The 17,239-nt window shown below is 38.7% G+C and overlaps 1 protein-coding gene and 1 long non-coding RNA gene across 4 annotated transcripts in view; one reads left to right on the top strand and one right to left on the bottom strand.

Annotated features, from left to right (window-relative positions):
* Positions 1-17,239, bottom strand: part of CNTN6 (contactin 6) — a 253,496-nt gene that overhangs the window by 29,789 nt on the left and 206,468 nt on the right. For all 3 annotated transcript variants that reach the window (XM_019755809.3, XM_019755810.3, XM_019755811.3), the window contains one exon: positions 7,601-7,728. In XM_019755809.3, coding sequence (XP_019611368.3) covers positions 7,601-7,728 — 128 coding nt within the window. The remainder of the gene's footprint in view (positions 1-7,600; positions 7,729-17,239) is intronic.
* LOC141567143 (uncharacterized) lies at positions 1,245-6,313 on the top strand. Its single transcript, XR_016021234.1, has 2 exons — positions 1,245-2,279; positions 5,520-6,313. It is a non-coding gene; the product is annotated as an uncharacterized LOC141567143 (long non-coding RNA).

Below are 17,239 nucleotides of genomic sequence, written 5' to 3'. Positions count from 1 at the left end.
AAAAATAAGAGTAAATTATTATAGAAAGGGACAGTGAGAAAATAAAAGGACACAACATTTTTAAAAATAGCAAAAACAAAAATTAAACAGAATGTCCGAAAGTTGAGAAAATCTCCCAGAAGGTAGAGCAGAAAAGCTATAAAATGGATTCTAGGAGAGAGAAATAAACACATTATCTATTATCTATCTATCTATCATCTATCTATAACATATATACATGTATATAAACTATATCTAAACATATAAAATATAATAAACCACACACAAGTAGATAGATTCATATATACATACCTACAGACAGACAGATAGAAATAGACTGGAGTAGCAGTTTAGGAAATCTCACTTTTAAAAATAATATATCAGAAGAGGAAATGGAGTGAATTATTAAATGGTTCAGAAAAGTCTTCCAGGACTAGGAAGGATGAGTCCCCAGGATGATAAAATGCAGCAAATACTCAGTCTAAAGGCTGAAAACAGACTTGCCCATCAGCACGCAATAGCGGGACAACTAGTAAAAAGGACTTGTAGAGAGAGAGAGGGAAGATGTCACAAACAGCAGATCAGGACTCAAAATGGTTTCCGCTCTCAGAGCAGAGTTGCACCTCCAAATTTCTGAGGAATCATGATTGCCAATGTAGACTTCTATTTTCAACTAAATCATGAATCCAATATAAGTGTAGAAGATATTTCAAACATGAAAGATCTTAAAAAACAAACAAACAAACAAAAAAAACAACTTGCATCTCTTTTGAATTCTTTCTCAAAACCCCAATGGAAGGTACATTCTACCAAAATGCATGCATGTGTCAGACAGAAAAACGCACCGGCATTTAGGCCATGGGGTTCCACCCATAAGGGCAGGCTTATGTTGAGGGGAGGCAACTGAGACAAAACTGAGGACTGAATTAATGGCAAGGCCAGAGAAAACTAAGCAAACAAACCAAACAAGAAAATTACTAACTCTGGGGAGAGCAGACACAGGAAAATCAAAGCTGATAACTCTGAAATAAACCTTGCGCGGAGAAGACAGCCAAGGCAATCGGTGCGATGGTGTCTGACTCTCTCCCTCAAGCAAGCCAGCAATGGAGGAATCGCTAGATTTTATGTAGTATTCTCGTCCTCTTCGTACACATAGTTGTATAAGACTAGGATGTTTTATGTCCCCTTAGCCAAGTGCAAGATTATCTGCCCGGACACGTGTCTGACAGATTAAAATCTACGCGGGGCTCTGGGTACATGTTCCCTCACAGGCTGAGCACACGCACGTCACCGCACAAAGTGATCATCGCCAGTACCTCCCAGTCCACCTGCACGTGCCGTTACCCATTCATCTTCCACTTCAATATGTAAATGACTTAGAACAAATCTTAAAACTGTACCCAAAACCCCAGGGTAAAGGAAACAAAGGAAGGGCCAGTCTAAAGAAAGCGACTGTCTAAAATTGGAGTTGTCTAAATGAGAAAACATGTCTAAGTATCATGCAAGGAAACACTAGAAGGTCCCAGCTAGTAACCATGTGGAGTAAGCCCAGAGCTTCTCTAGTAACAAACTATAAAGCAGGGCCTGCCATCTATTTAAAAGAGCACACACTGTGGGATCTGCTCAATGGCGTCTACGTGCCAGCTGCTCTCGTTCAGAGCTGGTAATGCACAGTCGGCCATGACGACCTGGGGCTTCATGATTCTATTGCTCAGACACAGGCAGCATTTGCTCAGACAGCCCTCCCCATAACTTGATGCTGGGCTGTAGTAAAACATGGGGTGAAGCCTTCTGTAGTTTCATGGGGAAGGGAATTAGGGAAGTTTATTTCCACTGGTAGGAGACTGTAGAAAGAGGATGTTTTCTTCAGAACATTTACGGGGGTGAGGGGAGACAAGATGAGAAAGCAGAAGCCAGCAGAGGGAACTGGGGTGAGTTTGAGTCATGTGATTTTTCCCCCCTCATCCTCCACTGCCCACAACTACATTCCTCTCTGGGGCCTGAAAGAATTTGCTTCCTGGAGTCTGAGGGTCCACATACCAGAAGTGGAGCTTGTGTCTGAGGGTCTTTTCCATAGTAATGACACACATTATTCCTAAAACATAGTCCTGGAGCCTAAGTGACCAGTTTGCTTGGTTAGGAGCAGAGTCTGTGAGAGCACAGAAGCCTAACTATTTCTTTGAGCATCAGAATGGAGTCCAGGACAGAGGGCTGACCTTCCAACTCCTAACCACGTCCTCAGCGCACACGTGTGTACAGCTTCGACGGGAAACTGAAGACAAAAGCACGTGCAGTTCAAGGTAGCTTTTATTGTACAGACTGAACCGACTGCTGGCTAGATTTTTGTTTTGTTTCTTTTTAGTAAGAAACAGGAAGTGGATAGCTAATGGTTTATGCCAAGTGATGGAAGAGAGATGGCAGTCTGTACTGTGTGATTGTAAGTGTGTGAAATGGATGGAGGAAAAAATCATAAGAGTGGGATGGGGACAGGAATGGATTGAGAAGGGTCAGAGGGAGAGTTCTGAAGGAAATGTCTTATATCTTGGGACAGTTTTGCATTACACAGGTGTACGTATGCTCCAAACATAAACTAAGATTTATGCATTTCATGATATATAAAGTTTACCTTAAAGGAAAAAGAGTATAAGCAAATTTTAATCTTTATTTAAGGAATGAAAGCTGAAGTATTTACGGGGAAGTACTACTGTCTGCAAGTATATTTTTATCCCTCTGGACTTAATCAGTGTCATGTGAAAGTGTCTCTTGCAGTTATTGTGACATGAATGTACCAGAGGGTCAAAAAGAAGGAAAGGAAAGTTCTACCACATACTGACACAGGGATCTTGGGCAAGTAGTTTTAGTCATCTGTGCCTCAGTGTACCCTGTGTAAGTGGAGACAGTGATTATCTGCTTTGAAGTGTTGTTCAGTAGACGATGCATAGAAAGCACCCATCACACTGCCTGGGACAGAGGACACACTCAAGAAATGGGAGTTAATGATGAGAACAACAAAGAAGACGACCTCCGCGATCTCGTGCTCATCGGTAAAAGAGCTAGTGATCTGATTCCAGCCTGTGCTTTGCACCACTTGGCAGGTGGTGCAGACGCATGTGTCTGGTCTCCTTCCCATGGAATAAACCTTAGCTATGCACCCCTCTGCATATTAAAAATAAACAAAACAAAACAGAACTTTAGCCAGTCATAGGTTTGATCTGTTCAGGAAAGACTATCTTGAACAATTAAAAAAAAAAAAATGGTGCAAACCTATGATGCATTAATACCTGTCTTTTACGTTATACAATATATAATTAACAAAACAAAACAAAACAAACAAACAAACAAAACAGCTGCTTAACATCCCTGGAAATTTTATCTGACTGACATGTGCTACATTTTTAAAAGACTATGAACTAAATTGTTATGAAGACCAAAATAACACTGACATCCCTCTGTTTCACAAATGAATGTTTTTTGTTTGTTTTCACATTTTACTTGATGATATTGTGGAATTCAGTTCTCAAGAATTCACTCAGCATTACTTTCAATATTAGAAGGGAAAAGATAATTTCATTTTTAGCCAGTATAAAAATTCACTGTACATGTTTTTACCTTAAAATTGTTTCTGTTAATTTTTTAAATCAAAGTCTTTGCTCTATTAAAATGCTTTAAATCATTGTTTGCAGAAAATTGGGGTGTAGAATTACACATTTGGGGGAAAACATTAGCAATACTAGGAGATTTCTCTGTCGTGCTGTTTTCAACTATTACAAGATGTCGGGTGAATTCCAACATGTGTCGTCATTTTTGGGAAATTGTATTTGTGGTCAATTCGATAAAGCTGGGCTTATCAATAAATCTGGGCTCAACACTCAAATCCTTGCAACTGTCTTTTAAAGACACAAAGCCTCCAATTATCTACCTATCTGGGCATTTCTCTTAGCAAATGTGAAACCTTATTAGTGCACACCCTCTTTCTGCTGGAGAAAATGGAGAGGCTACTCTCTCTGCTGGTATAATAAAGACTCTATCACAAAGAATAAACAAGTAAATGAACAGCAATAAACTTAATTTGCACATTAGATATGCTTTTCCAAGTTCCAACATTTCAGTTGAAAATAATGCTGAAGCAATGAGGCCTATAATTGAACATCCAAAACTTCTCCAGTGGGGAAACAAAAACAAATGTTGCCTGCAAACAAGATCATTTTTATAGCCTGCTGTTACTCTGCTTTTTAATAATTTTCCAAATGCCAGATCAAATAATTTCCCTTGTTATGTGATTTTCATATACCTCTTAGTGTATGTCACACTGTAATTTTAACCCACGTCCTCCAAAATGAAAACACTTAAGCTCTCTTCCCTGTGGACTCCGCATCCCTCAATTACGCAGAGTGTCTTCTGAGGCCTGGCACGGCCGGTGCTAATTGTGCTCTCAATGTCTGAATGGAAAACTGCATCTCCTGTTGCATGAGTGAAAGAGAAATAGACATACAATGCCGATAACTTCAGAATTCTCTTAACACAGATAAGCCCTATCAGCTGAAAAACTAAGCTGGAAAATATCTCACTCTTGTAACTACTATCTTTTTACATGCTATCTAGCAACATTTCTTGCATGACTGAGGCTGATAAGGATATTCAAAGAGAGATGATTGTTTTATCAGCTTTACGGAAATTTCTCATTAGCTCCTTACCACCCTATTACCAGTAAGGTCACTCACTATACCCTGATTTTGGGTTGAGAAACAAAATTATATTTGACTCTGTAATGACAATCAGATGAGCATTATAGATGAGCAAAGACATACACACACACGCACACACGAAACCTTTTTTAACAAACAACCGGATGGCTATACTCTTACAGTCAAGAAAATGGTTGAATCAGTGCATGCTATTGTTGTTATTATAATTCTGTCTCAGATTAAAACTTCGGCTTTGTAGGTTGTAAAATAATAATTCTGTGGCAGCCATACCTCTGACTTGCCTCCATGAGCGGGAATTGCAGTCACAGCCTCATTAAGAGGGTGTGATGATCACAGTCTTTGCTTAGGCCTGGATTTGCATAGCAATCCCATGCAAATGACCTGGTCTTCATGCAAACGGAAGGCGCCTCCTGCTTCTGTGTGAGCCTCCTCTGGCCTGTACTGAAAACACCACCAGAACTCTGGTTCTGCCAAAAAGTCTTCAGGGTTTTCACAGAGCTTCGTATTTGAAACCTCTGGCAGAGTGGGCATTCAGTCTATTAGAAATACACAACTACAAACACTTATAGTGGGAAAGTGAGAGCATTTATGTAGAAGCTGATTCTTTTCCTTTGAAGCTCATTTATTGCAAATTGGTCTAAGCTTAAACCCTGAAACACTGAAAACTTTCAGGTTTTAGAGCAAGGAAGTCAGGATGGAAATTATCCTTGTGAACTGAGGGCTGTAAGATGAGATCTTTTCACTTAATCAACAACTATTTATTGAACACATACACTTCCCAGGACTGTTCCAGGATTTGTGATATCCCTGCTTTCATTATGCTCCTTTTTACAGGAAAGGAAAGACAGAGAAGGAAACCATGGACACAAATGTGTGAAAGGTAGTTTGTAAAAAGATGAAATGTGCTACAGAAGAAGAAAGCGTGGAAATGATTAAGGTGACCAGGAATGCAGGTGGGGATAATTTTGTTTCAATAGTCCTAGCAAAGAACACCAGAAATAAACAAAAATATAAGTCAGTGCTTCTTTAAAAAACAAACAAACAAAAAAAACTAAACAATCTTAGTTACTTTCTTACTTGTAGAGAGAGTAAAGTACCTGGGGATGGCAGTGCATTTTATGGAAAATCCCAAATATAGATCAACATGTTTCCATCCTAAGAATTAGGAACTCATCTAGCAAAACAGAGGGCTGTGCTGCCTGTGCATCGGAATATCCGATCGCTGCCTCGGGACCTAAGCGCAGCCCTGGCCCTGAGTTTCTCATGCTTATGTGAGTCTTGTCTTATTTTTCTCCCAATAATTACTAATGGACAGCATCGTGATGCCAAAGGCTCAAGAAACATTTGAGGAAGAGACTATTCATCAGCTCAGCCTACCCAGGAATTATTTTTTTTCTTCATCTCTGGTGAAAGGACCCTGATCATTGTATATTAGCAACCAAACCATTGGTCCAGTTCTACAGAGACTTTCGTTGAGAAAACTCATTGCTACTCCTGATGTCTTCTTTCCTTCATATTTCATATTTGAATTCCCCTCGATTTGTCTGTACTTGGAGAAACGAACTGCGACGATATTTTCTCCTCCACCCTATTTTAAAGTTTTGCTGAAATAAAATGAATGCAAGCCACCTGTCCCTTCTTAATTTGAAATAAGGTGATAAATCTCTCTCTCTTTTTGTCTTAATGGACGTGTTATTTCTTCAAACATAAAGCATTCACACTTGTCAGTATCTGGGTATTACCAAAAAATTTCTGGAGAAACGCCGTATCATTAAATATAGCTACAGCACATTTCTTGAGACATTAAGTCCATTTCTGTCTTAAAAATCTGATAACAATACAATCTTAAGGAAGTGAAGTTTGTCAAAATGCACCATACCAGTTGGATTTTGACACGAGTCTATCAGTCACATTTCCCTGAGTGTTTCAGACAATCGCCGCCATAATGGATGAGACAAAATTGGCAGAAATATCTTCCAGGGATAAAGGTGGGTGCTTATTTTCCTTGAGACATTTTAAAGGGTAGTTAAGTATAGCAGCTAACTACTTTTTTATTGAATACATTTATTTTTAATAGAAATGATGATAAAGCACCAATTGCCAAATTTAATAATTTCAGCTGAATTAGCTGCTCATACTTCTTTAGCAAGATAGTCATTTAATCATCCAGGAGGCCAGGAAATACTAGAAGTGACACGCCTCCCAGTAAACATGCTGGTATTATGAGCCAAGGTTCAATAAAGGATCAGATGGGGCATAACCACTTGTAACACTGATTACGTCCCTTGGTGGTTTATATAGGGACATTTAGAGTGACACTAGTTTAAAAGTCTAAAGAACAGAGTATGCAGTCTTGTCAGCCCAGACTGTGTGATATTATCTGTTCATATAACAATGACTCATAGGGACACTAATATTTTCATTTTTTTCTCTTTGAAAAACATTGCTTAGTAAAATATGTGCAAGACAGTCTGCATTTCACCAGTTGCGTACTAGAGTTCTGTAAATAAATGAACTGATTATGTACTTGGCAGCCTTCTAGGCAGGTAAAGATTTCATACAAAATGAGTTTCTGAAGGAAACTGAACCAACAAAAATATTATCTGTTGACCTTACCAAACTGTCCACCACCCCTCCCCAACCCTGCACTGAGGCATTTGTGAAAATTCCGATACTTTCGGTGCAGCTTTTAATTCTACTACCCGCTGACAGCATTTTGACTGCCGAAGCGTTCCCACTGCCCTGCTATCCCGCTGGCGACGAGCACATGTTAGTGAGAAGGGACATGGCTCGTAAACACACTGTGAAATCCAGCATTTCCCATGCACAGCATGACGCAGGCCTGATGCCGTGAGGCTCGGGTATGCATACGTTTCTCCCGTGTTCATTAGGCACAAATGAAGAGGATGGAATACCTTTGACGACCAGGCTGCCGGTGTTCCTGGCAACACCAAACTGATTCGTAGCGATGCAAGTGTAGGATCCCGCATCTGACCTGCTCACGTTTTGTATCTTAAGGCTGCCGTCCTCCAAGAGAAACACTCTAAAGGAAAATACATAATTAACAGAAAATACGTAAGGCTCTTTAAAATGGACAAGTCTTAACCATGTACTTCCATTTTAAGTCATGACTAAAACCATGGGTGTGTTTGATAATATGCGTGCATTCCTTTCCTAGTGTTCCATTCTAAATGGTCAGCAATCTCAGAATCCACATATGAGAATAAATGCTATTTGCTTTTATGCTGATGCACTATTGATAATTATCATACCATAACCTGAATTAGCATTCTTAGTTTCAATGCACTTTAGAAATCACATGCCTGCTTGAGGCTACAATGCCCATTTGCCTAATTTAATAACATATGTGACTATTTACTGTGCATTTTGAAAAGTCCACTCCCCGACGCAACTAAACTTGGCGTTGGAGAAAGGCAAGCCAGTTTCACACAGTTTAGTCCTTGTCTTATTTAGCACCCCCTCCCGCATTAAGCAGCCAACCCCCTCAAAAGGGGCTGGAAGGAGAAAAAAGAATAAAGGCTTCATTAATCAGACTGACTTAAATGTCCCCGTAATGCATGCAGGCACAGAGCACAGGATGGAGGGATAGTTACTGAAGAAGTTCCAATCTTTCACAAAATGATTATTAGTATATTTTCTCTGAAAATCAGAAACAGTCAAAAGCAAACATCAGAATGCTGTTGTAACTGGGGGAAACCCCAAGATTAGCTTCTTGACAATATCACCATCAAATGTTCATGAGGAGACAAAGAAATGGAAGAACCAAAGCATCTGCCCAGTTTTATGTCTTATATATTGAGCCATCTTTTAAAAACACATCTGTAAAAACACTAGTGGGTAGTCAGGATTGTACAAAAACAAGTGATGAAAAGTAATTTTTAATGCCAACAGTTTTAAAGGAAGGAAAGGCAAGACAATTGGTAGGCACGTCACATCCATTAACAATAATGAAACAGTGTTTGTTGCATTGCAAATGTATTATTGTTTCTCATATGTGTGTATTACATGGAATGTAGCTAATACAATTAATTACCCAATTTGAAACACAGAGAATATCAGTCAACTACAATTTGTATAAAACGAGCTACTGATGCTGGGTTTATCATTAGCCAGTGCTTCCACATTCTGTCATGAAGTGACTGGAAGGGGCACATCTGGGTTTAGAATGTTCCGTGGCACATATTCAGAATTCTTTTTAAAAATCATTATCTTGGAGTAGTTCCCAACAGCAGACATTTGCTATCTTATTTAATTTCTAAAATGTCTAGTTTCTCGATCTCAATTTACATTCACAATGAAATCAGACCATAATTGACAGTAACAAAGCTATTCTCCTGGGCAGCACATTTCTAACTCAATACAATTCTTTATCTGATTTCATTAGAAGAGGTCAATGTGAGAAGCATTTGGGTGCATTATCGACCTTTAGAATTTAGGAATAACTCAGAATTTTCAGCAACAGAAAACATTAAAATTTTGGCTAATAAACCATTTTAAATGATTTTAAAAATATATCTGCTGATATCTAAATGCCATCAGACACATTTCCCAGCTAGTAATGCTAATGTTTATATGTCATAGTTTTTCACTTAACTCTTAGAAAGGGACTATTTGTGTTAACAGTGGTTTAATATTACCCTGAATCTATCACCCTTTTTAGGCTTATAGTCCTTGTTCAATAATGTTTGTTAATTTAAATTAAAATTGTTATCATCGAAACTGATTATTTCTTTTGAAATTTTAATCAGTCACTGGCTATTTCTCAAGTGCCTACCACTATTCAAAATACTGAGAAGGCAGACTTACTGAGAAAATATGAAATCAGCCCAAGACCAAACAGCTAATAAGCCTTAGAGAATGGATGGAAAGTTATATTTGATTATTGCTAGCTCCCTGCCCTTTCCAAAACCATTGCTTTTACTTCCTTGCAGGAAACTAATTCTACATGTTAACGATGATGTTCAAGAGCTTGCTGCTGAGTCATCATTAACTGTCCTTAACATAGTCTGATGTGTGTGCTTCTCAAAATGTGGTCTCATGCCAGACTGTGCATTTTAGCAAGAGACCCACGGATCGACGTGCACGGTAAAGTTTGAGAAGCAATGGTCAATTCAGAACAATTCAGAATCAAACTTCAGTCTGTAAAGATTATCTTTATTTCTAAGTAAGAATCTGCCTTGTTTTCCTAAGGGTAATGTGTAAAAATGTATAAAAGAATAAAAAAGTTAGATTTAAATGATTTAGGAAAGTAACCAAACTAGTAAACACACTGATTTATCATTCATTAAAAACAGATAATTAAAAAATAATTCTCCCATTGACTTAGGATATAGAAACCAGATATTTAACAATAACTAGAAAGTCTATCACATGATAAGAAACATGAATATTTCAACGTGTCATTTATTGTTTTTTCATTAATGAGGTGTTAAAATATAGTAAGAGAACTTTGTGACAATGTTGACGGAATCAAACCATCTAATCATAGCCCTAATTTTATGCATCAGAATCAAACAAAAGTATTTTTAAAAATGAGAATTTCCAGTTCTGTCACATACCAAACCTGGCTTAGCAGAAATGATTTAAAAAAATCAAACTAAGATCAAATTGTACAAAGCAATTTACATTTTCAGATAAGGAAGAATGCACATGTAAAAATTAACTGGAACATTTTAATTGATGGTTTTGGTAATCCATAGAGCAAAATAAAGACTGAGTTTTTTCTATCTTTCTTTTGAAATATTCTAAAAGATACTTTAAATGGTATCTGGAAGGTAGAAAGGGACATATTAATAAAATATGTTAAAATATTCTATCTTTATTCCATTTAAGCTCCCCTGGCATTTAAAAACAAAACATGGTGACAGGTGTAGATAAGCTTGGCTATCTGAAAAAATGGGAAAGCATTCTGGTGATAAAAATGGAGATTTGCATGAACAATTAGGGAATAGAATATAGTTATAGGGAAAAAAGCAGGAGACAATAAAATGATTGATTACATATAATATATATTTATATTTGGATTGAATGCTGAGACTATACTGCTAATAGACAATAGGTCATAAAATCATCTATGGAAATATGTGCATACCGATGAATATGGAAAAACTTCCAAAATTTCAAAGGCAATTTAAATGCATGATTGGAAATGGGGCAATGCTAAGACTTTTTTTTTCCTTCTTAATTTATTCAACAAATATTTACTAAATACCTGCTGTGTTGAAGGCACATGTTAGATATGACAATAGGGACGTGGGAACTAAACCATGTTAACGCCAAGGATGCTGCTTTCCATGATAAAATTCACTGCTCAGTTCTCGGCAGGGTAGGGACTATTACTGTGATCTCACCCTGTACAGTCCCTCTACTGAGTGTACAGTAAGTGGCAGCTCATCGGATCCTTAAGTCACACCGCGGGGCTCATCCCCACTGCACAATCAGGACACTGAGGGCTAGACAGAAGCTATCATTGACTCAAGGTACCCCCTCCCCAGGTGGTGCGGGGTCACGATTCTAAGCATGTCTTTCGCTCTAGACCAGGAAGCAAGTGCTGCTTCCAGTTCCCAGAGCCCCCACCCATCCCCACCATGGGATGGCACATCTGTGTGTGCGCACGAAGGGGAATCTCCTCAGGTTCTTAGTGTTTCTGAGATCGTAAAGGTGAGTTTGATGTCCTGCTGTTGGAGTGTTTTAACCATAAACACTTTAACTTGTGAGGTAATGATGATGGCAACACGAATACCGAGGATTATTTTTCTACTTCTCTTACGCCAGCCTATGAAGTCATGGCTTTCTTAGCAGAGTAGGTAGAACATGGGGGTGGGGTCAAATTGCTCAGGACTGAATCTGAGCTCCACACTTAATATTTGTCGAGCTGGGGCCAAGTCACTGCACAGTGCAGGTCGCTGGCTTTCTGTGACATGGGACACGTGTATTACCGCAACACAGAGTGGTCAGGAGTAAATGACAGAAGCTGTTACAAGTGCTTCGCTCTCTGCCTGACTCCTAGTTAGCTGTCAACAGATCGGTTTGTAATGAACCAGTTTCTTGTCCAGCCAGAGAATGAATGGGACCTGAGAGGTATGTGCAAGGCATTTTGAAAGGAGACTAATGCCAGCAAGACTGTCCACAGCTCTGTGTCACTGCTCAGGACCCCTGTGGAGTCCACACAACTTGCTGTCTGTGTCTGCGGTACTTTCTCCTCCCAGTCGGCAGTGTTCTCATTTTTATTTTGGGGATGATACTAGGGCTGACATGAGAATTAAATTAATCAAATGCCAGCGATTAATTTTAGTCTTATTCTTGGCTGACACCAGTGTGTGACCATCGCCCTCCTCCAGGGCTCAGACTAGTACTTTCGACTCTCACTTTGGTTCTTATTCATGTTTGGCGTCTTCAAACCCTGTGTCTGGCTGAACTCAGCAGCACATTTGTGGCTTTAATTAGCTCATGGCTAGCGGTCCCTGAGCTTGGGTGTCACTGAGCTCTGATACCTGCCTTCTGGGCTCTGCGTGTTTCCTCTGTAACTCTCCCACTATGGTCACTTCACAGTTCAGTGACAATATTCTTCCTCTCAAATCTCTAGGCTCAAATACCCACCGAATCAGAATATTTCAACTGTTTACACAATTGAATAAAAAAATTTTTCCCAAATTACCAAAGGTTAGTATTCTATCTATAGGTTAAAATGTTCTGTAAAAAAAATTGGTAGTTACAAAATAGTCACAAGAATGTAAAGTACAGCATGGGGACTATAACCAATAATATGGTAATGACTGCATATGGTATCAGGTAGGTACTAGACTAATCGAGGGATCACTTCATAAATTATATAAGTGTCTAACCACTGTACTGTACACTTCAAGCTGATATAAAATCATATTGAATAAAAAATAAGATGTTGTGTAAAAATTAGAATTTCCGGACGTTTACATGTGTAGCTGTAGTGTGACCGTTCAGCAATAGAAACATTAATAGTTAACATTTGTAATGTACGACACTATTCCTCTAATTTCATTCTGAGCATGAAAAGGTAGAATTTCAGAAGTGCAAGCTGTGCCTGGCAGTCAAGTGACACTGGTAAATTTCATAGTGGAATCATAAAATAGAACATGTAGAAAACTGAGCCACCAACATATGTAAACATTTTGAGGTTAACTGATAAGTTCAAGGCAGAGTGACTGAATATATGACATCTCAGTCTTCCCACTGTCGGAGTGCGAGGAGCACACAAGGAAAACAAAGGAACAGACGCCTGGCCCGTCTGCATGATTTCCCACCATTCTTACTACTGGATGTGCCACTGTGACGAGAACACCAGGAAGACAGACGACCACATCAAATGGACTCGTAGCACTCCTTCCCCTGGAACACGTATGTCAAATTTTGTGTCATTCTAAGGATCTACTTAAAGACGAATGTGAGGTATCTTTCCCTTGCTTTCCTGACGTGTATGTAATGTCTGTTCATCATAAACTTCACAAATACAATAGTGATTAGCATTCATGACTACTTTATCACTACAAATAATTGGATAAATATCCAGGCTTAATTGATTGACATATAGAAAACGGATCTACATATGTAGATTCCAAATTGTGATTAGAAAATGAGGAAGACTCTGATTGTTTTGTTTGATAATATCACAAAGTTTGAGGACATTGGAGATTAGTACTAGCTAAATTTCTTGAACTAAGAAAAATTAGGACATTGGGCAATTACAATTTCTGAAACTAGAGCAATCCTGCTATTTTTACAGTTAGATTATTAACTGGAGTACTGCTTCCAGTTTTGTCTAAAGATAATACTATAGACCATGAAATTTTAATTGACTGTCTAATTTTACTGATTTCTAGAAAATGTAAAATAAATTGGATTAGAATAAGTAGATAAGAAATAAAAAAGTGTGTATAAATTTTGACTCTTCACAATTTAGGTTTTAGGTAAAATGTCCCACTGGAATCCATTTTAGCTCAAACACTGATATTACATTTTAGTAATTTTAGCACCTGATTATCATAGTTAATAGGCATATCAGTGCTAACCTCAGTGTCACTTAATACGCTATCATTTAAAAATTCCTTATTTAACAAGCTACAAAAAAATGACAGATATGATCTACAAATAAGTAAATACCGAAGCTTGCTTATTTAAATCAAAATAAAAGTTCTCCTTTCATGGAAATAACATTAGATGGCTCTAATGGCAATTAGCCACAGAAAATATCTCACACTTCTGGCTGTGACTTAATCAATGAATTGATGAAAACCTCTTTTGCCATTGAGATCATCAGAGTAGTAAGAACCCAAAATAAATAACTCAGTAAAAGAGACGAGAGAGAGAGAGAGAGAGAGAGAGAGAGAGAGAGAAATGAAGTGCTATCTCAAGAGAGATAATTGAATGGGCCACAGAAAATCAAAATCCAGCCTCGCTAAGTGACTCAGACCATCCGCAGTAAAGCACAATACACTTAGAATCTTGAATCAGTTCTAAACAAGAGGAAACATATGAACATATGCCAGGAAATTCACACATACACACACACACAAAAAAAAAAAAAAATAGGGAAGAAATTCTTAAATATGTTATTCATCTCCTTTGTTCATCTTCTGGGAAAGACCACAGATAGTGTCTTCAGGAAACTGTCCTGTAAGTCCCAAACAGGAAGCATGTTCAGAATTTGCACGTCTTCTTTAGAGGACGTCCTTCACGGACCTGTCAGATGAAAGCCCAGACTCTGCCCTACGGGTCCAGAAGAGGCTCTGCACCTGAGCTGCTCACCTGAGTCCCGCCCATCCTCCTACGCCTGTGTTGACTGCCAGCTACTGTTTCAGACACACGCTATGTATCCCCTCAGGTTCTCTTAGTGCCATCATCTGTCAAAGGACCCCACAGCGCAACCCCACCGGCAAAAGGATAGCCAGAGAGATAAGTCCCTTTTTGTTTCCAAGCAGTTTCTGTCTGGAGACAGTTTATGTGGCTGAATGAGCCCAGATGCCCAAGTGCCAGCTGGGTGACTCTGTGGCTTAAAGTGAGTCGGTGGCCAGTGCAACAAAACCAGGTCCTCAGGCTTCCAATCTTTTCCTGTTCACGCTTCGCCTTGTTTCCTAGGGAACCTGGGCTAAGGCAGGCAGCCTTCTCTGTGATACCTCTCCTCCTGATCGCTGCAATCCACAGTATCCCCCCCTCCAATGTGAAAGATTACTTATGTTTTCCACATCAATAAAACTAATATGTGGGGAGGATTAATAATTAATCATTTAACCATAGCCAGCACGCCGTCTTCTGATCCTGAGTCAGTGTTTTTTGTTGTGTTTCTTGTTACTGAATCATTATCTGAATCATTATGCTGCCTTGTATATTTTTTTAGCGCAGTTTTAGGTTCTTAGCAACGTTGAGAGACTGGTACAGAGATTCCCATATACCCCGCCCCCACATGCACAGCCTCCCCCACTGTCATCATTCCCACCAGATGGTACATTTGTTACACTGAGAACCTACACTGACACGTCAGTCACCCAAATAGCACTGAGTACCTTAGGGTTCACCCTTGCTGTTGTACGTTCTATGAGTTTGGAAAATGTATCATAGCATCTATCCATCATTACAGTGTCATCCAGCATTTTCATTGCCCTAAAATCCTCTATGTTCCACCTATGCAGCTTCCCCACCCCCAATCCTTGGTGACAACTGGGATTTTTACTTCTCCACAGTTTTGCCTGTTCCAGAATGTCATATAGTAGGACTCATGCCACATGCAGCCTTTTCAGACTGGCTTCTGTCACTTAGTCATATGCAGCTAAGTTTCCTCCATGTCTTTTCATGGCTTGAGAGCTCATTTGTTTTTAGCTCTGAATAATATCCCATGGTCTGGATGGACCACAGTTTATTTATCTTTCACCTACAGAAGGGCGTTTTGGCTGCTTCCAGCTTTTGACAATTAGGAATAAACTGCTATAAATACTCATGTACAGGTTTGGTGTGGATCTGTGTCTTCAACTCCTTTAGGTAAATACCAAAGAGGGCGATTGGTGGATGGATCATATAGTAAGAGTATGTTTAGTTTCATAAGAAATTACCAAATTGACTTCCAAAGAGGCTGCACCATTTGCATTCCTACCAGCGATGAATGAGAGTTCCTGTTGCTCCACGTCCTCACCAGCATTTGGTGTTGTCAGTCTGGATTTGGGCCATTCTGATAGGTGTTGTTCTAATTCTCATTTCCCTGATGACCTATGATGTGGAACATCTTTTCATAGGTTCATTTGCCAGCCTTGTGTCTTTTTTGATGAGGTATCTTTTAAGGTCTTTGGCTTACTTTTCAATGGAGTTTTCTTACCATCAAATTTGAAGGGCTCCTTGTGTATTTTAGATAATAGTCCTTTATTGGATGTGTCTTTTGCAAATATTTTCTCGCAATGTGTGGCTTACTTTTCTGTTGACATTGTCTTTCACAGAGCAGAACGTTTTAGTTTTAATTTTAATGAAATCTAGCTTATCGTGCCTTTCTTTCATGGATCTGCCTTTGTTGTTGTATCTAAACATCATCACCATACCCAAGGTGGTCTAGGTTTTCTCCTCTGTTATCTTCTGGGAGTTTTATTGTTTTATGTTTTATTTTTAAGTTTTTGATCCAGTTTAAGTTAATTTCTGAGGCATGTGCACATCCAATTGTTTCAGCCGTATTTGTTGAAAAGACCATCTTGGCTCCATTGTGTTGCCTTACTCCTTTGTCATAATTTTCTTTTGAAATAAGTCTTCACTCTCTGAATAGGCAAAGTTTTTGAGGGGTTTTGAGACCACAGACTGTAGTCAGCCTACTTTTGCTTTGTGTCCCAGCTCCCCTTTTGGCTGTGTTACTTTGGGAGTACCTGCTTGATTTTTATGCAAATTTTACATATAAAATGGGGATAACAGTAGCAATAACAACATCAGTTTGTTTTGAGAATTAAAAAATATATTAAAAATGCTGAGCATAAGTCTCGAGGGTAAAGAGTGCCTTCAACATGGTAGCTATCAATCTTTATTCCTTTGTATTCCCGAAGAATACAGGCAATTCGTAGGTACTTAATAAATGTGTGTCTTCTGATTGTATCTACTCCAAAATCTTTGGCTTTTTCTTTCTAGGTCTGGATATATGTTTATAACTATTATCAGTAAATTCAGTGAGTGAACAGAAAGTCATTTAGTCAAATAACCTCTTTCTGTAAAAGTACAAGATAACTAGTATGAACTAAGTGGTTATTTAGCTACATGACTTTTCCACTAGGTTGGCTACGCCATATGACATAGTATAAGCATGGAGGTGAAGAAGTGTGTTTAAGTCAGTGTTACTGAGGATAAGACTTGCATGGACGGAGCACATCTTAATTACTCTTTTGTAAACTTCCAATCACGAAACAAAAGGTCCAATAAAATCCATAACAACATTGTTTTAATTATGTTGCCATGGACCTGTTTGGGGGCAGGGGGTGTTCCTTAATATGTGATTGGTTCACAGAAATACAGCAATCATATTTATAGTATTTTCTCAT

The sequence above is a fragment of the Rhinolophus sinicus genome, chromosome 5 (genome assembly GCF_057876585.1).
Source record: "Rhinolophus sinicus isolate RSI-liver-muscle chromosome 5, RSI-T2T, whole genome shotgun sequence".
NCBI lineage: Eukaryota > Metazoa > Chordata > Mammalia > Chiroptera > Rhinolophidae > Rhinolophus > Rhinolophus sinicus.
This window is presented reverse-complemented; position numbering and strand designations above follow the sequence as displayed.